Raw genomic sequence first — 20,174 nt, forward strand, 5'->3', positions numbered from 1 at the left:
CATATGTCCTTCCTCCCTCCCAATAACTTTCACCATTCATCTTTTCTATATATTTTCTCTCAAACACAAATCCTATAAAATGGCTAGTGAGCGTATGGTAATTGTTGTGTATCCAAATGCAATAATATTACGCAAAAATGATGGTATACATTTTGAATGCAGTAATTCTGTTGTCATGTATAGTTGGCGGTTACATTCGTTGATAGAGTTTGAAAGTTTGATTTTACTCAAGATTGAAATGCTTGGAATTAAGCATATTCAAAAAATTGGATATCGGTGCATTTCACTATATGCCATGAGAAATATTCGATATAAGGTTGTTGTGGCTAAAGGATAACGATCATGTGTGAGCTATGTTCGATTGCCATGGAAAGCTTGTCACTGAACAAGTGATGGGGCTTTGCGTTAAGTTGACGGATGTTGACAGTAATTCTTCTTCCTCACGTGTAGTCCTAACATGTGCAGCAGGACCTAGTCAGGTTGGAAGAATCGAATTCTCCATGAGAATTCAGTCTTCTCTCCAAATTCCCGAACCTAAAACTGATTTGTTTTTCGAAGAATCTGAGGAGTGGGTTCAATTTGATTTTGATAATGACAATGATGAAGATACATAGTTTGTCCCATAAATTCAATTATCATCTTTTACTTCCTCATGGCATAAATTGCCACCATCGCTACTACTTAGTACCTGAGCCCAACTTCGAATCCATTATTCGACATTGGACCTGGATGCTATGCAAGTGGAGCCGATGCCTTTTGGTTTGGGGGGCGCTGACGACTATAACACATATAGGAGCGTGGAACTAAAGGTTGGCCAAAGATTTTATAGCAGAGTCCATTCACCTTACAGTCAAGAACTACAACATTCGTCTAAGTGTACAGTATTGGATTCTTGAGTTTGATTATCTGAAGTAACATTGTCGGTGTAGATCATTATGTTGTAGGTTGTTAGTGGAGCATTTGAGTTGCATATCAACAGATTTTTGGTTATTGGGAGGTTCATAAATACGAGACTATGCACACATGCTTGACACCATCTATGTTCCAAGATGATTCAAATTTCGACAGTAATCTGATATGCAAAGTGATCTTTTTCATAATAGAAGATGATTATTTTTTAAAATTTTGCATCTTTTTCAGGAAAAATTGTTACATGTATATGATGTTATTATTATAACAAATCTAAAATTGGTTGACATATTCATCAATTTAGGTAATTCTTCCGTTTTGATTAGAGTATTACAAAGGACAGTAGAACAGAGTTACAGATTTAAGTTGTCGTACACAAAAGGTTGGTTGGTAAAACAAAAAGTAATTATTAAAATCTATGGAAATGGGAAAGAGTCGTACAACCAGCTTCCATGGTTGCTAAATGCGGTTGAACAATGGGTATTGAAACCCCCAGTAGGGGCAACCTCATGTGTGTCCTTGCAGGTCGGGTGTGGTGATACTGCGCAGTAATACAAGCCATCTCCTCATATTTGGTACGACATACATCGTATATCTTACCTATGCTCATCTCAAGGTCTGTCGCACTCCCTGACGACCACCGGACCCATCCGCATGTGCATGATGGCCAACTCCGCTCGATTACCCCAACTCAAAGACCGAGTGCCTAGGAACATCATCTCAATCAGAGTCCAATGCCATCACCATCATGAACATCCTCCTATCTTTGATATTCTACATCCTTCTCCTACTATGGATCATCTCAATGTCTAAGTTGTCTACGCCCCCTCACTCTTGTTCGAGCACGGTTAAGCATATGCCGAAGATCAGGAGCATCTGGATGAAGCAACAAGCCAACAATTTGTGAGACCTCCAGTGGAGCATCACCTAGCAACACATGGAGAAGGTGCGCGTCGTGTTGTGACAAGAAACGCATGCGGCACATCCTGTACCACCAGGTGAAATACGGTAGCGAAGGTCGTAGGTCTCTCGTCAGTAACACCATCGCCTATCGGAAAGCCTCAAAATGGCCTCTCTATACTGAGTACCACACTGCAAGCTCCATCGGCCATCATTTGTCTTTTAATCTGAGGGTCAACGGAAGTATCCCATCAACATTTATTAGCGTCTTCGGTAAATCTTGTGCACCACCAACTATCGAATAACTCGATCTGAGTGATGAAACTCGACGAAATAAAAACAGACCAAAGAGACCACTGCATTAGCCTCTCTCTTCGGTCTTCGCCATTATGCACCCACTAAAGAAAGATATCCTGCGGTGCCTATGTGTCATAACAAGGTGTCCACTAAAATTACATAACAACATACAAACATATATTTAAACCAGCTTAGATATGAGCATATGGAAACAAAATTTACTAAGTATTTTATATGTAAACTTAAATATCCTATTATAAGGGACTAAGTCTAACTACTACCGCCCAGATGCAGAACTAGGAAGACCAGCATGGGCCATCCCTCCTCCCAAAATTTCGAAACTTAAAAAACATATATTATATGCTGTATAGAACTTTTAACAATATATCTACTAGTTTAGTGGTTGAAAGAAAGCATTTTATACCCCAAAACATGAATTTAAATACCATTTCATGTATTTTAAATTTATTTTATTCAATAATTTTTTTTTCTTGTTCTTTCTAATTTTTGTTTGTTTTTGTAATTCTTCCATCTATTATACTTTAATTTTTATAATAATTTTTAATTGAATATAATAAAAAAATATATACATAAAACTAAATTAGATTAAAATTTTTTATGATATTAAACTCAGAATTAAAGGGAAAAAGAGTAGCTCCTTTTTAACTGATAATCGATAATAATATTAAGAGAACAACTAGGGAACAAAAAGCATATCAGTCAAAAATCAGCTAAAATGTGTTTGGGCTCTATAAAAAATCGGGTTTTGGTTTGTACTCCGTGATTTCAGGAGCAGTTTTCAAACATATTATTCAAAAAGTGATTTTAATTAAACAGTTTTATTTACTTTTTGGCTGATTATCTTTTGGTTCCATATACTTTTCCTAATATTAATAAATAAAATTTATTAACTGTAGTTTAATTAATGGTTTGAAAGTAGCTTAGCATATTAATAGTAGTTTGATTTAACGGGCCAAGTTTCCTAACTCATCAAGTAAATTGAATTATGACATGATTAAGTAGTTGATAATAAAATAACTAGAGCTAATGGAAATTGATGATATGAGTTGCTCAATTCTTGGTCTGCTGCTTTTTTCTGCTGATGTACATAACAGACTAATTTGAGAAAAAGATTTAGAGGATAGAGAGCACAAGGTAGCGTGCGTACACGTGTGGCTTGATTTATGATGATCTAAATATAGAATTAGGAAGGAAAAGGGAAATAGGAAACGAAGAGAGAATAGAATAGAATTGAATGGGGATAGGGAAGAAATAGGAGAATTAATGAATTAAATGAATAGGATGATGGTTTGTTGGGGATGGGAGGAATTTCCAGCTAGCTAGCAATAATAGCATTGCCCAACAATAGCCAAATAGCAGCAGAGCCATGAGCCAACAAGGCTTCCATCATGCATCATCCATATGCAATGCCTGCATCCATCCAGACGATCATGGAGACCTATCTCTTTACTTTGTGGTTTAATTATCTTATTCATTAACATTTTTATTTCCTTTTCTAGCCACCTACCTAGTTTCTTCGGTCTCTCTTGGCTGATCGATTTATGAATTCTTTAATTTCATTTTGATTCTCATCATTTTGCTCCTATCTTCTCCACCTTAATTAATTAATTAAATCCATCCACTCTTTTGATTGATTAATTCACCTTTGGCGCGAAGTGATCGAAGTGGTCATCTGAATCTGAATAAATATATACACAATATACTATTGACCGATCTGTACGTCTGGATCCAAGACCTTGGCAAACATGGCCCGCTCTACCTCGCGGGGTTCCAACTCCTCTCCCAATGGCCTCCTCACAGTTACCATCGCTGGCGGCCGCCATGACCACGTGGACCCCGCTTCGAACAACGAAGAAGACGACGATGAACTAGTGGATCCCGATGATCCTTTTGACGTTATCCACACCAAGAACGTCCCGCTCCAGACGCTCAAGCGTTGGAGAGTAAGCACCCGCAACATTTTATCCAATTTACTTTTCCAACGATGAAAGGAAGTTTCACTGATCATTTAATTATTTGCAGCAAGCAGCATTGGTTCTGAATGCCTCCAGGCGTTTTAGATATACTTTGGACTTGAAAAAGGAAGAGGAGAAAGAGCAAAAGAAAAGCATGATTAGAGCCCATGCACAAGTCATAAGAGTAAGCTAGCTCATTAAAGTTCCCTCCTGATCAATCAATTAGTTTGGTTTATTTCCCACGCTTCTCTTCTACTAATCAACCATGATTACTTGCTTTATTATATTAGGCAGCTTTGCTTTTCAGATTGGCTGGGGAACGGGAACTAGGTACGTACGTACTTGTCCATTGAATTAAATTTTTCTCTTATTACTATTCCCTCCGTACGTATGCATGCCTAAAATTAAACTTGTATCATACGACATCCAGTGACAAATACAGCAGCGCCATCCCTGGCAGCCCCAACTCCTGATGGTGACTATGCAGTTGGACTCGAACAACTAGTTTCGATGTTTAAGGATCAGAACGTTCTTGCTTTGCAACACTATGGAGGGGCAAGTCTACTTCAATACAACCTTTTGTATGTTGTGCACTACGTTAAATTGATGGCTTGAAGCCTTGTGCTTTATTTGCTAACACACACACATATACATACGACATCTTATTCATCAGGTTAGGGGCTTAGCGGATATACTAAAATCAAATCCGGAGAAAGGCATTAGTGGAAGTGATATTGATCTATCAAAAAGGAAAATAGCATTTGGAACTAATACATATCCTCGGAAAAAGGGCAGAAGTTTCTGGGTACTTTCTATTCTTTTTTATACCATCTTTTCTTTTCAGGAAATTAAAGATAAAAATTGCAGTTAACGAAGTAGTTGCTAGTTTAACAGTGGTTGTTTTACAGAGGTTTCTTTGGGAATCTTGGCAAGATCTGACGCTTATAATATTGATTATAGCAGCTGTGGTATCATTGGCACTTGGAATAAAAACAGAGGTGTGTGAATAACACTCTTATTTTCTAATTCTCATCATTCACAACAAACATTTATTCGAGCACTAATGCGCTATACAGCTTGATTATGTGATGAATTAGGTAACATACATGCACATGCGGTTCCATGTATCATCTAACTGAATAAAATACCTCTAGTGCTGTCATGTAATACGCGTTAATTGTAATCACTAAACTAAAATATTCTTGTCCAAATTTTAATTCTCTTTCTTAATTTCACTGAGAAAAGAGGTATTCCCTTTATCCTTTTAGATAAATTTAGATATAAAATTATTTGAATAAAAAAAAATTACTCATTTCGAGGTTCATTTTTTACGTTCCTTCATAGTTAAAAAAGAAAACCGAAAATGACCAAAAGTCCAAAACTAAGATAGGGAGAAGCATCAGCTGATAGACATAGTCATCACCAGTCAACAATGGAGGCAGAGGGCAGTTCCCAAGCCTCTGCGGCGGCATCAGAGTCCCAAGCCACCAGCGAACGCATCAAGCTCAACGTCGGCGGCAAGCTCTTCGAGACAACCCTCTCGACCATCCGGTCCGCCGGTCCAGACTCCCTCCTCTTCGTCCTCTCGAACCGCCCCGCCAACGACCCCAACCCGGTTTTCATAGACCGGGACCCCGAAATCTTCTCCGTCCTCCTCTCCCTCCTGCGCACCAATCAGATCCCCTCCGCCGCCCGCCGCTTCTCCACACAGGAGCTTGCTGACGAGGCCGCCTTTTACGGCATAGACTCCCACTTCCGCTCTGCTGCCGCTCCCCCGCCCTTCTCCGGCATCGATGCTTCCATCGTCAAGTCCATCAGTCCCGCCTCCGAGGGTCTCCCTTCCACCTTTGCCGTCGCCGACAACGGCGCGGTCTGGATCGCCCACGGCGGCCAGATCTCCAGCTATGACTGGAGCCTCGCCCACACCGGCACTCTCCGTACTCACCTCGACGAGATCGACTCCATCTGCCGCGTATGGACGGAGATCGCTGCCGTCGGATCGGAATCCGATGCCGGACTTCATTTCTACGACTTCTCAAGCAGCCGCCACGTTGGATCCGTACACTGGACCGATCCTTCAGATCCTCGCATATTCAAGGCTCGCGTTAACGCCATAACCGCCTCGGAAACCTCCGTGTTCGCCTCGTTCGATTGTCCTCACCGCGAGAACATTGTTCTCGAGATCGACAAAGAGAGGATCCAGATTGTATCGCAGTTAGGGCGCCAATCGGGGAACCAGGCAAAGCACATGGTTCCGTCGAAGCTGACGTTTGTTCCGGCAACCGGAGTTCTCGTCGGAACCGCCATCACGAGCGGCGCGTTCGGCTACTCCGGTTACATACGGATTTGGGACCCCAGGTCCGGAGACGTGGTTTGGGAGACAAACGAGCCTGGTGCGGGTCGGAGTAGCAGGTTCGGAGACTCATTTGCTGACGTGGATGTTGACGTGGAAGGGTTATCGATTTTCAAGCTGTGTTCTAAGTCTGGGGATTTGGGTATGGCTGACATGAGGCGTTTGGGGGATGATCCTTGGGTTTATTTGGAGGAGAAGAACCCTAGCATGGTAAATTATGGTGGTGAAGTGAATAATTTGTTGATGCATTGTTGTTGGGGGCAAGTGTTTGTTGGAAGAGGTGGAAGCTTGGAGGTTTGGTCAAGGGTTCAAGCCCATGGTGGCAGCATCGAAGGTGAGAGCGGGCGTGAAGGGTTGTTTCGGAGGAACTTCGTGGATAAGAGGGGTGATTCAGAGAGAGGGGATATAAAGAAGATTGAAGGTGGTGGGGATAGGTTGTTTGTTAGTAGGGAAGGTGTTGAAGGTATTGAAGTGTGGGAGAGTTCTCATACTTCTGGAGCTGTTCCTGTTTCATGACCCCTCCCCATGGATTAGGGGCCTTTCTTTCTCAACATTTTAGGTAGGGGTTTCTTGTTTTGTAAGATTCATATATTTTTTTCCTTCTGATGATTCAATGAGAAACTGTTTAGTTAGTTATAGCGCTGATATTTTCAGCTGTATACACTTGAATAATTTATAATAAGATGCAATTTCCCTTACAGTGTATGTGTTGGTTGTGATTTTGTTATTACTCATTAGTCATCGTGTTTTGTCAGGTTCTTTGCTAGGGGTTTCCATTTTTTTATGCAAGGTTCTTCTTCTTTCATGAAAACTGTGTTATTAGCCATAGAAAGTAGTTCTTTACTCTAATAGCTTGAACATTTTCATATCAAGAAGTGTCTTGGACTTGGTTGTGAAACTATGATCTTGGTATAGTGCCGTTTGGATATCTTCAATCTGATTTACTAATAGTTGCTAATTATGTGAGTATATTTTAGTGAAAGCTTTGGGATCATTTCAATGTTCATGGTCAATTAAGTACTATACTTTTCTGTGATGGCCTTAGTGAACTTTATCTTTCACTATAGTCCTGTTATGTTTGACACAATGATAGAGAAGCATGATTTGTGTACAATGCACCATTCTTGTTAAGGGATATGTTTAGTACTTAGTAACTATTTTTGTTCTCTTTTTTAATGAATGTTATGATATAAAGCTTTGTTTTTTTCACTGCAACATTTTGCTAACAGCTTTTTTTTTCCGGATAAGTAACACAAGGTAACTAGAATAAGTAACACAAAGTAACTCAGCCTGTCCGAAAGAAGCAGGGGTCAATCCGTCGCAGTTTTTACAATATCAAAACACCAAACATATCAAGAAACCATACATATCAAGCTAAACAGCACATTTTTATAACAGCTTTTATGCCTTTGCCAGTTATTACTGTCTTTGATCACACTATTTATCTGCTTTGTTTGTCGTGTTTCCTGAATGAAAACCTTTGTCATGGAAGACTCAGATCATATAGTTTACTTTTGTTGCAAATTATCCTCTTCATTCATTGCTCTATTGGCGGATTAGAGAACACACCAGTTACTTAATTCTAAGGATCTCAACTTCAGGTATGTTTACATTACATGTATAATTATTAATAATCTATCTATATTCGATGACCACCATTTCTTAAACTGTTCAGGTATGGATTTTATTATTTAAAAACGTAGTTACTTGTATTTATGATGATGACTTTGTAAGTATTCCCATTTTATATAGTACTACATCAAATTTGATTATCTTGTTTTAGGATGGGATGGGCATTAGAAGTAGATTTCAGCACTACAATTTCCCTACTACTTACCCATGGTTGATATTTGGTCAATTTAATCTATTGCTTATTTATTTTTACTATCATGAGCCATTGTTTATTGATATTATGAACATTTGAGGACATCACCATCTTGTCGTACTATAATTTTCTATTATATTCATTTTCTGATGTCTGAACTCAAGCTATATGTATGATATAGCATGATTAGGCATTTCAAAATGTAAACAGAAAGCGTCATAAATAATGAGGAATCTGAGGGTTAGAAACTTCACACATTATTAGAGGAAGAGTGGATTGGATGCTGTTAATCATAGGGGAGATGGTGCAATTCAGCCTATTAGGGATACAGAAGGCTTGGTTGAGGAAGATCAAAGAACCAAACTCTTTTAATCATGCTTACAAATTCAGGCACGCTTCTGCATTCAAATATTTCTTTCTTAATGATTTAACATGGATGATCTTGGGTTGAGGAAATTCTGAAAATTTTTAACAAGTGGTATTAGAACCATCTATGATTAAATTATTGAGAAATAATAAAAGATTTATTTTTCTTATTCAGTATTCTTTTTAAAGAGTTTGGCATTCAAAGATTTAATCCTAATCTTATGTATATAAAAATGCGAACATAACCAATATATATAAGAAAGCAATAATACATAAGATTAGGATTAAATCTTTGAATGCCAAACTCTTTAAAAAGAATACTGAATAAGAAAAATAAATCTTTTATTATTTCTCAATAATTTAATCATAGATGGTTCTAATACCACTTGTTAAAAATTTTCAGAATTTCCTCAACCCAAGATCATCCATGTTAAATCATTAAGAAAGAAATATTTGAATGCAGAAGCGTACCTGAATTTGTAAGCATGATTAAAAGAGTTTGGTTCTTTGATCTTCCTCAACCAAGCCTTCTGTATCCCTAATAGGCTGAATTGCACCATCTCCCCTATGATTAACAGCATCCAATCCACTCTTCCTCTAATAATGTGTGAAGTTTCTAACCCTCAGATTCCTCATTATTTATGACGCTTTCTGTTTACATTTTGAAATGCCTAATCATGCTATATCATACATATAGCTTGAGTTCAGACATCAGAAAATGAATATAATAGAAAATTATAGTACGACAAGATGGTGATGTCCTCAAATGTTCATAATATCAATAAACAATGGCTCATGATAGTAAAAATAAATAAGCAATAGATTAAATTGACCAAATATCAACCATGGGTAAGTAGTAGGGAAATTGTAGTGCTGAAATCTACTTCTAATGCCCATCCCATCCTAAAACAAGATAATCAAATTTGATGTAGTACTATATAAAATGGGAATACTTACAAAGTCATCATCATAAATACAAGTAACTACGTTTTTAAATAATAAAATCCATACCTGAACAGTTTAAGAAATGGTGGTCATCGAATATAGATAGATTATTAATAATTATACATGTAATGTAAACATACCTGAAGTTGAGATCCTTAGAATTAAGTAACTGGTGTGTTCTCTAATCCGCCAATAGAGCAATGAATGAAGAGGATAATTTGCAACAAAAGTAAACTATATGATCTGAGTCTTCCATGACAAAGGTTTTCATTCAGGAAACACGACAAACAAAGCAGATAAATAGTGTGATCAAAGACAGTAATAACTGGCAAAGGCATAAAAGCTGTTATAAAAATGTGCTGTTTAGCTTGATATGTATGGTTTCTTGATATGTTTGGTGTTTTGATATTGTAAAAACTGCGACGGATTGACCCCTGCTTCTTTCGGACAGGCTGAGTTACTTTGTGTTACTTATTCTAGTTACCTTGTGTTACTTATCCGGAAAAAAAAAGCTGTTAGCAAAATGTTGCAGTGAAAAAAACAAAGCTTTATATCATAACATTCATTAAAAAAGAGAACAAAAATAGTTACTAAGTACTAAACATATCCCTTAACAAGAATGGTGCATTGTACACAAATCATGCTTCTCTATCATTGTGTCAAACATAACAGGACTATAGTGAAAGATAAAGTTCACTAAGGCCATCACAGAAAAGTATAGTACTTAATTGACCATGAACATTGAAATGATCCCAAAGCTTTCACTAAAATATACTCACATAATTAGCAACTATTAGTAAATCAGATTGAAGATATCCAAACGGCACTATACCAAGATCATAGTTTCACAACCAAGTCCAAGACACTTCTTGATATGAAAATGTTCAAGCTATTAGAGTAAAGAACTACTTTCTATGGCTAATAACACAGTTTTCATGAAAGAAGAAGAACCTTGCATAAAAAAATGGAAACCCCTAGCAAAGAACCTGACAAAACACGATGACTAATGAGTAATAACAAAATCACAACCAACACATACACTGTAAGGGAAATTGCATCTTATTATAAATTATTCAAGTGTATACAGCTGAAAATATCAGCGCTATAACTAACTAAACAGTTTCTCATTGAATCATCAGAAGGAAAAAAATATATGAATCTTACAAAACAAGAAACCCCTACCTAAAATGTTGAGAAAGAAAGGCCCCTAATCCATGGGGAGGGGTCATGAAACAGGAACAGCTCCAGAAGTATGAGAACTCTCCCACACTTCAATACCTTCAACACCTTCCCTACTAACAAACAACCTATCCCCACCACCTTCAATCTTCTTTATATCCCCTCTCTCTGAATCACCCCTCTTATCCACGAAGTTCCTCCGAAACAACCCTTCACGCCCGCTCTCACCTTCGATGCTGCCACCATGGGCTTGAACCCTTGACCAAACCTCCAAGCTTCCACCTCTTCCAACAAACACTTGCCCCCAACAACAATGCATCAACAAATTATTCACTTCACCACCATAATTTACCATGCTAGGGTTCTTCTCCTCCAAATAAACCCAAGGATCATCCCCCAAACGCCTCATGTCAGCCATACCCAAATCCCCAGACTTAGAACACAGCTTGAAAATCGATAACCCTTCCGCGTCAACATCCACGTCAGCAAATGAGTCTCCGAACCTGCTACTCCGACCCGCACCAGGCTCGTTTGTCTCCCAAACCACGTCTCCGGACCTGGGGTCCCAAATCCGTATGTAACCGGAGTAGCCGAACGCGCCGCTCGTGATGGCGGTTCCGACGAGAACTCCGGTTGCCGGAACAAACGTCAGCTTCGACGGAACCATGTGCTTTGCCTGGTTCCCCGATTGGCGCCCTAACTGCGATACAATCTGGATCCTCTCTTTGTCGATCTCGAGAACAATGTTCTCGCGGTGAGGACAATCGAACGAGGCGAACACGGAGGTTTCCGAGGCGGTTATGGCGTTAACGCGAGCCTTGAATATGCGAGGATCTGAAGGATCGGTCCAGTGTACGGATCCAACGTGGCGGCTGCTTGAGAAGTCGTAGAAATGAAGTCCGGCATCGGATTCCGATCCGACGGCAGCGATCTCCGTCCATACGCGGCAGATGGAGTCGATCTCGTCGAGGTGAGTACGGAGAGTGCCGGTGTGGGCGAGGCTCCAGTCATAGCTGGAGATCTGGCCGCCGTGGGCGATCCAGACCGCGCCGTTGTCGGCGACGGCAAAGGTGGAAGGGAGACCCTCGGAGGCGGGACTGATGGACTTGACGATGGAAGCATCGATGCCGGAGAAGGGCGGGGGAGCGGCAGCAGAGCGGAAGTGGGAGTCTATGCCGTAAAAGGCGGCCTCGTCAGCAAGCTCCTGTGTGGAGAAGCGGCGGGCGGCGGAGGGGATCTGATTGGTGCGCAGGAGGGAGAGGAGGACGGAGAAGATTTCGGGGTCCCGGTCTATGAAAACCGGGTTGGGGTCGTTGGCGGGGCGGTTCGAGAGGACGAAGAGGAGGGAGTCTGGACCGGCGGACCGGATGGTCGAGAGGGTTGTCTCGAAGAGCTTGCCGCCGACGTTGAGCTTGATGCGTTCGCTGGTGGCTTGGGACTCTGATGCCGCCGCAGAGGCTTGGGAACTGCCCTCTGCCTCCATTGTTGACTGGTGATGACTATGTCTATCAGCTGATGCTTCTCCCTATCTTAGTTTTGGACTTTTGGTCATTTTTGGTTTTCTTTTTTAACTATTAAGGAACGTAAAAAATGAACCTCGAAATGAGTAATTTTTTTAACTATTAATGGCGCCCAAACATGCACATAGTTTGGCTCCTATTAAGATTTAAGACTAAGGCAAATGTTTAGCATAGTTTAAATCATTTAATATTAGTTTGGTTACTTGTCTCTTGCTTATTCCACCTGAATCCTGCTCTTATAATGTTTGTCTCATGTATCCTTCTTTATTTTAATGCTTTGGTTAAAAATAATAAAGTAATACTTGTGATATAATAACATAAAATTATTTTATTTAATTTATTATTCTTAATTTATATATATAACATTTAATATTATTCAATTATTTTAACAATAATTAAAGAAATAAAATAAGATAAACATCAATTAAGAAATATAATATAAAGTAATTTTAGATTTTTTTTTAAGTTGGTATCTTATTGTTTCTTAAATAATTTTTTTTAAATTAATGATCATTTAATTAATACTGCATACCAAACGTAATCAATTTATTTATACGAGGAATACTAAGAGATCAGCAAGTTTTATAATTTGTAGTCATTATTAATATTTTTAATGGTGTAAGATCACATCTAATAATGTAGAATTATTTATTTTTCTTTTACTAGTTAAGTGTAGGCTAAATTTTAATAAAATTGTTTATTCCTAGACTTTTCCTTCATTTTTATATTTTTATTCAAATGATCATTCATAAAAGTTTGTTCATTTCATTAATTTGTAATCGTTAGGGTTTGGAACATGGATGGTATGACGGTGGGAGCATTACTTTCGCAGTTTTTCTTGTCATTATAGTTACAGGTATCCGAACAGCTTCTTTCATTTGATAAATAAAAGTAAATTTATCATCATATCATGTCAAATATTATATGAATATTAAAATAAAATTGTTTAAAATAATGTTATTTGATATTAAATAAAATAGTATATATGAATTTAATTTATGTGCACTATATATCATTGTGAAATTCTTTTCCATTGATACCTAGATACAGTAACTTTCTTTCTGAGATAAATGGTGGCAACATACTCGATTTTATTTTAGTTTAAAATAATTTTACATTTATTATAAAAATTTAACTCTTTATATATCATAAACAAAAATAATTAATGTTTATAATCAGTTTAATAATGAATGGATTGATACTTAATTAAATTATTTAATAAATGTGCAGTATATATACCATTGCAATAATTAGTTACTGATGTTATATAAAGTGTTTTTTTTACGTTAAATATGATTTAGTCGAATATAATTAAAAAATGAAAAATATTAAAAGATCAAAATAGTTAACAAAAAAGTTATTTAATATTAATTAAAAACAAAATAAATATAAAAATATTATTTTAATTCCTAACACTTAATCTAAATTAAAAATATTATTTACCTAATATTTCTAACACATCTGATAGACTGATACCCGCTACCACCATTTTATTTTTGTAAATACTACAAATAAAATTTTATATATAATTATTTGTATATGAAGATGTTTCTTTTTTTTATCATATAAAATTTAATTTTAGTATATTATAAAAATGTTATTTTTATTTAAAATGTAGCTAAATAAATAAGTCATATTTTTAATACAAGTATTTTCATAAAAAAATAAAAAATTTAGCATATTTATTTTAGTGGGTGCCTTTATTTTTTGAATTTTCGTCCAAAGTGTGTTCTATACTACCTACAAAATATACATGTTTTAATTTCATAAAAGAGTGGGTCACATTTTTTAACATTTACATTTAAGTAATTTAGACACAAAATTTGTAGCTCTAGAATTGCCCTCGCTCCTTCGAAAACCGTTAAATTTTTGTATTGTTATTACTTTTGCCTTTTTATATTCCAGCCGTCAGTGATTATCGGCAATCTCTCCAGTTTAAGAACTTGAACGCAGAAAAACAAAATATACAATTGGAGGTGTGTAGTTTATATTACAATGACAGATAACTCACTACGTCGAAACTTAAACTAATCAAATGTACTCGTTATTAACTCGTTGCAGGTCACTAGAGGCGGTAGAACAATAAAATTATCCATATTTGATATTGTTGTTGGTGATGTAGTACCTCTTAAAATAGGTGATCAGGTGATATATATATATTATTATATATTATAATACATATATAAGCTTGTTTACGGAACTGAATATTGCATTATTCTTTCTGACTTTCTATATTATTATAATATATTGTATTAATCGCTTTAATTTGTTTATGGGTGTAATCATCAGGTTCCTGCTGATGGAGTTTTAATCACTGGTCACTCACTTGCCATTGATGAATCGAGTATGACTGGTGAAAGCAAAATTGTATGTTGCTTATTCCTTCAATTGACCTAATTAGTGGTTGTTTATTCTTGTTTTGATTTTTAAGCTAGGAGTGCCCTGCAGGTTCAGAAGGATCACAAGGCACCATTTTTGATGTCCGGTTGCAAAGTAGCAGATGGAGTTGGTACTATGCTGGTACAGTATTATAATAATCCTTTTAATATGCTGCATCTCAGTTAGGGGGTGTGGTGGTATGCTAATATTTTCTTTCTTTTATATATGCCATGATGTGATATTGGCATGGATGTGTAGGTAACAGGTGTTGGCATTAACACTGAATGGGGACTGTTGATGGCAAGTATCTCAGAGGATAATGGGGAAGAGACTCCGTTACAGGTTCTCTTGCGCGCATGCATCCAAATCCAAAACCAAAATTAAACAAAGAAAACGCTGTTATAACTTTACCTAATTATATTTTTTGGGTGACACGTAACGTAATAGGTACGTTTGAATGGAGTAGCAACGTTTGTTGGCATAGTTGGGCTTACTGTCGCCGTTTCTGTTCTTGCAGTCCTCTTGGGAAGGTAAACACACTAAACACTTCTAATTAAGCATCCACGTAGCTAGATAGATCAATTCAATTGTTTTTTGATTGGTTGTTTTTTTAGTACTTACTATATAGTACTACTAACTAGCAGTAACACGTGATGTTAGTAATAACCAGTGTAGTGTACTTAAAACTTATTAATAGTTACTACAAGCTCCGTGCTCTGTGTGTGTGTGTGTGTTGAGAGAGAGTGAGTAATGATTTTGGAATCGTAGATACTTCTCTGGCAATACAAAAGATGTAGACGGACAAGTGCAATTTGTAGCGGGAAAGACTAGTATTAGTGATGCAGTTGACGGGGTCATCAAAATCTTTACCATTGCAGTAAGTTCGAATCCTAATACATGTAACTTTGTTGTTCTTGTTTTATTTCCATTTTATCGTTTTTGTAATTGTTTCTCAACTAAACCTAGAGTGGTGCAGGTTACAATTGTTGTTGTTGCAGTGCCTGAAGGTCTACCTTTGGCAGTTACCTTAACGTTAGTAATGTCGCTATACTTTACTTTTATTTCCCCGTGTACATTGAGTGGACGCTATGGTACCTATGCTATAGTGACTATAATAGTTATGTTATTTTAAAAGATATTATTAAAATTAAAGTAATATTTTTTTATTATTTAATAATACCAATACTTTTATAAAGAATAATAATAATAATATACATAGAATATAGAGAATAAATATATTTGTTAGTAGAATAATATTTTATTTAAATAAAAAGCAGTAAAATTTACGTAATTTGTTATTTATTTTTATCTTTTTCCGTATTTTTTACATTATATGAAAACAAACACCTATTTTAATTTATTTATATAGCTATTATAACCACCATAATCATAGGAATCATAGACTCCAACTATACACAGCTCAAATGTAAAAAACTAAGGGAGCTGAGAGACGTGCATTCCTCTATTAAGGGTAATTTGTATTTTGTTGGTGATATATAGCCTGGCCTTCTCTATGCGGAAAATGATGGCAGACAAAGCATTGGTAACTATCCTTTTATTCTCCAGAACTATTTTGTCATGAGTTAATTAGTTTTAAAACATGCATAGTTGTGCAGGTTCGAAGGCTATCAGCATGTGAAACTATGGGCTCCGCCACAACAATTTGTAGTGATAAGACCGGAACTTTGACCTTGAATCAGGTGGGTTGGTAGTATGTTACATTATATTCATCCCTCAGATGGTTAATTACCAAGCTCATTTGTGCATGAATATGCATGTGAATAGTAACTTGTTTTGCGGAATCCTATATATATATAGATGACTGTAGTTGAGGCATATGCTGGGAGGAAGAAACAAGATCCACCCGATGACTCGTCGAAGTTGCATCCAGAAGTTCTATCCCTCATAAATGAAGGCATTGCACAGAATACTACGGGCAATGTTTTTGTGCCTAAGGTTTGTTGATCTAATCTAGAACTATAGAATATTTTATTCCCATGGTTTTCATTCTGACTGCATTATATATTTCGTTTGGAAGGATGGTGGAGAGGCAGAGATTTCAGGATCTCCAACCGAGAAGGCAATTCTTTCTTGGGCCGTGAAGGTTGGTCCTACTAATTAATTAGCTTGTTGGTTAATATATGTCTGTATATATATGTATGTATTGATGTATTGATTTTGAAGCTGAACTTAATTAATCGAGTCATGGCAGTTGGGGATGAATTTTGATCTTACCAGATCAAATTCGACAGTTCTCCACGTCTTCCCCTTCAATTCTGAGAAAAAGCGAGGTGGTGTTGCTCTAAAGATGGTAATTTTTTTTATCAAATAAATAAATTAGCATTTAAAATGCTGGTTGATTATTAACACCATTCCATTTCTGGTGGCAGGGGGTTTCTGGAGTACATATACATTGGAAAGGAGCTGCAGAAATAGTTCTAGGAGCCTGCACTCAATATCTTGATTCAAATGGTCAGTTGCAATCTATTGAAAAAGACAAGGTTGGTTGGTTGGTTGGCTATTCTTATAACTGGCGGTTAGCTATGTTTGTTTCTTAAAATGATTGGAGCAATTCGGATAAGGAAAAGATTAACATTATGTTTTGCAGGTATTCTTCACGGAGGCCATTGAAGACATGGCTGTCCAGAGCTTGCGCTGTGTGGCCATTGCGTACAGACCATACGAATTGGACAAAGTTCCCTCTAAGCAAGAGGATTTAGACAAGTGGTCCTTGCCAGAACAGGAGCTTATTTTGCTTGCTATTGTTGGGATAAAGGTAAACTACTTACAAGTCGATCCTTTTATTCTGCTTTGACTGAGGTTAGCAACCCTGAATTTTAATCATATTCAGGATCCTTGTCGGCCCGGAGTGAAAGAAGCTGTAAGACTATGCTCTCAAGCAGGTGTTAAGGTACGGATGGTTACGGGGGACAATCTGAATACAGCAAAGGCAATAGCTTTGGAGTGTGGAATACTGAGTTCAAAGGAAGAGGCGGTGGAGCCAAATATAATTGAAGGGAAGACATTCCGTGAACTATCTGAAATAGAAAGGGAACAAGTTGCTAAGAAAATAACGGTGATGGGGAGGTCTTCTCCTAATGACAAGCTTTTGCTCGTGCAAGCGCTGCGTAAATTGGGTGAAGTTGTTGCAGTCACAGGGGATGGCACCAATGATGCTCCTGCACTTCATGAGGTACGTATACCATATTTCTTCCATCTCTGGATCTTTAATTGTATATTTTTTTTCCTTATACTTATAATTCATGACCGTCTTTTGCTATGTTCCTTTTAGGCAGATATTGGTCTTTCTATGGGCATCCAAGGAACTGAAGTTGCAAAAGAAAGCTCCGATATTATAATTCTTGATGATAACTTTGCATCAGTAGTTAAGGTAACCAACCTTCACCATATGCATGATCATCTGTTTATAATTAATTAAACTGTTTTGTGTGTTTGTTCAGGTTGTTCGATGGGGCCGTTCAGTATATGCGAATATTCAAAAATTCATTCAGTTCCAACTCACTGTTAACGTTGCTGCTCTTGTAATAAATGTTGTGGCCGCCGTATCTGCTGGTGAAGTTCCTTTAAATGCAGTACAGGTGCACCACGCTTCCCTCACTCTTTAATTTATTTGCAGATGTATGTTTAGTTTTGGTTTAATTTGTTTACGTGCAGCTTTTGTGGGTCAACCTGATCATGGACACTCTTGGAGCCCTTGCACTAGCTACGGAACCACCAACTGACAGCCTTATGCGCAGATCACCAGTTGGCCGAAGGTTTGTATTGCTTCATTTGGATCTGATTTCTGCCTTTTACCATGTCTCTCGCCTTAATTTCACACCATGTGCTCTTCCTCGATTTTTCAGGGAATCTCTTATAACTAATGTCATGTGGAGGAACTTGGTCATACAGGTAGCTAGAGTACATCATTCTTAATACTGTGCGGAGAAATTAAACTTGCACATTGTCCTGTTGTGAGATCATCATTTAGTTGTGTGTAGCCTGAAAACATATTACATATACCTCTTTGGATCCTATCACTTTATGATTTTTTATACATTTGATTTTCCAGGCTGTCTATCAAGTGACCATTCTTCTCATTCTTAATTTCGGTTGGCAAAGTATTAATTTAGGTGATGATCAAGATTCTAAATCTCACTCCTTACAAGTGAAGAATACTTTAATATTCAACACATTCGTTCTATGCCAAGTAAGTAGTGAAAACCTATTTAATTAATGGTTTAATTTGGAGATAAATCTGCGATTTCCTTATACAATGTGTCTCTGTCCCATCCCCATCCCTTGCAACAAAATAATTTTATAGTGTAATACAGTATATAGGATTCTTATTGGGACGATAGGATTCTTATTGGGACGGTTGTTGTAATGTTTTGACTCAGATATTTAACGAGTTCAATGCTAGAAAAATAGATCAAATGAATGTTTTCAAAGGAGTGACTAAGAATCGTCTCTTCATGGGAATTGTTGGAATGACATTTGTGCTTCAGGTGAACAGGCATCCAATTGTTATTCTAAATTAATCATTTAGCATTTGCATGCACGTATTTCTGAATCTAATTAAGTCAAATTAAACTGTTCAGATACTAATCATCGAGTTTCTCGGAAAATTCACCTCAACAGTGCGCCTTGACTGGAAACTTTGGTTATTTTCTCTTGGTATTGGGATAATCAGGTTAGTTGACTCAAGTGCCTGCTCATGTCAGCTAGACTACTTCTTGTGGTCAATTGAATTGAATTTGTTGATTGATTGATATATTGCATTAATAGTAAGACTGATTGCTTTAATGTAACACAGCTGGCCTCTTGCTGTAGTTGGAAAACTAATTCCAGTTCCGAAAACACCATGGTCACGGACCTTAAAGAAGCATATCAGACGACTCAAGAAGTCTCGTACTACTGCTGCTGCGCAACCACAATAGATACGAGAGAGAACTGGCTAGTCATAGTTAGCATCCACCAACCACTCTCCTTCAATTCATAGCTAGTAAGCTTACTAGCTAGCCTGACATATGTGACATATCCCTCACTAATTTGTCCCCCTCCCTATATATTACAGATATCAGCAGTTTCATTTAATTTCCTCCTAGAATTTATTCGTAGTTAATTATATTGACAATATAGCAGCAATCTTATATTTTCATCACATGCATGCCCCAACGTAGACGCAAACCATATACTCTCTACTACTTGTAAACATGGTAAAAAAAATATTTATATATTATAGAAGCACAGGTAATTGGAGGAGGAAAAAAAAATCTAAAATTTATATTTAGACATAACCTTTTTTAAAAAGATGATGTTGTACTATTAAAGTTTTAAAAATAACGATAATATTTGTTCTTAATTTAAAAGTTCATCCAGCTATCGGACCAAGAGAAATAAGAATAAAGGCTTACCGGAATAGTATAATATAAAGCTATATATTTTAACAAGAAGCATACAAATCAAAGTTAAATATAGGTGCAAAAAAATATAAAAAAGAACTGTTAGAAAGAAAAATATAA

General features: G+C 37.0%; 2 protein-coding genes and 1 pseudogene across 5 annotated transcripts; 2 read left to right on the top strand and 1 right to left on the bottom strand.

The window, feature by feature from the left end:
* Positions 1 to 3,151: 3,151 nt before the first annotated feature.
* Positions 3,152 to 19,813, top strand: LOC107618256 (calcium-transporting ATPase 9, plasma membrane-type-like). Of its 3 annotated transcripts, none has more exons than XM_088496313.1 (31): positions 3,152 to 4,070; positions 4,150 to 4,266; positions 4,373 to 4,412; positions 4,513 to 4,637; positions 4,756 to 4,887; positions 4,991 to 5,080; positions 13,057 to 13,126; positions 14,176 to 14,246; positions 14,332 to 14,415; positions 14,560 to 14,637; positions 14,719 to 14,790; positions 14,908 to 14,991; positions 15,097 to 15,179; positions 15,418 to 15,526; positions 15,626 to 15,681; positions 16,150 to 16,192; positions 16,266 to 16,349; positions 16,468 to 16,605; positions 16,688 to 16,753; positions 16,862 to 16,960; positions 17,040 to 17,150; positions 17,258 to 17,425; positions 17,501 to 17,842; positions 17,942 to 18,040; positions 18,111 to 18,248; positions 18,325 to 18,425; positions 18,516 to 18,561; positions 18,722 to 18,859; positions 19,050 to 19,157; positions 19,251 to 19,342; positions 19,466 to 19,813. In XM_088496313.1, exons 1-31 carry the CDS (start codon positions 3,873 to 3,875, stop codon positions 19,587 to 19,589), a joined length of 3,306 nt encoding a protein of 1,101 aa, XP_088352439.1. In that variant the 5' UTR covers positions 3,152 to 3,872; the 3' UTR covers positions 19,590 to 19,813. The 3 variants fall into 3 exon arrangements, with proteins under 3 accessions (XP_088352439.1, XP_088352440.1, XP_088352438.1); XM_088496314.1 differs by having other exon boundaries at positions 19,483 to 19,788; XM_088496312.1 differs by having other exon boundaries at positions 3,723 to 4,070; positions 15,418 to 15,681.
* Positions 5,088 to 7,133, top strand: LOC148546954 (protein ENDOPLASMIC RETICULUM-ARRESTED PEN3 pseudogene; annotated as a pseudogene). The gene has a single exon (XR_015896145.1). The product of XR_015896145.1 is annotated as a protein ENDOPLASMIC RETICULUM-ARRESTED PEN3 pseudogene (transcript).
* Positions 10,613 to 12,348, bottom strand: LOC107625573 (protein ENDOPLASMIC RETICULUM-ARRESTED PEN3). The gene has a single exon (XM_016328246.3). The coding sequence runs from the start codon at positions 12,231 to 12,233 to the stop codon at positions 10,797 to 10,799; it is 1,437 nt and encodes a 478-aa protein (XP_016183732.2). The 5' UTR covers positions 12,234 to 12,348; the 3' UTR covers positions 10,613 to 10,796.
* Positions 19,814 to 20,174: the final 361 nt, after the last annotated feature.

Source organism: Arachis ipaensis, chromosome B8 (assembly GCF_059453495.1).
Source record: "Arachis ipaensis isolate K30076 ecotype BB chromosome B8, ASM5945349v1, whole genome shotgun sequence".
Taxonomy (NCBI): Eukaryota; Viridiplantae; Streptophyta; class Magnoliopsida; order Fabales; family Fabaceae; genus Arachis; species Arachis ipaensis.

What these genes read in the sequence shown, in the direction of transcription:
- LOC107625573 (XM_016328246.3), bottom strand. Translation starts at nt 12,233, where the DNA reads ATGGAGGCAGAGGGCAGTTCCCAAGCCTCTGCGGCGGCATCAGAGTCC.
- LOC107618256 (XM_088496312.1), top strand. Translation starts at nt 3,873, where the DNA reads ATGGCCCGCTCTACCTCGCGGGGTTCCAACTCCTCTCCCAATGGCCTC. An exon ending in GCAATGTTTTTGTGCCTAAG is followed by an intron (nt 16,606 to 16,687) that starts GTTTGTTGATCT and finishes TTCGTTTGGAAG; the next exon opens with GATGGTGGAGAGGCAGAGAT. An exon ending in TTGCTATTGTTGGGATAAAG is followed by an intron (nt 17,426 to 17,500) that starts GTAAACTACTTA and finishes AATCATATTCAG; the next exon opens with GATCCTTGTCGGCCCGGAGT.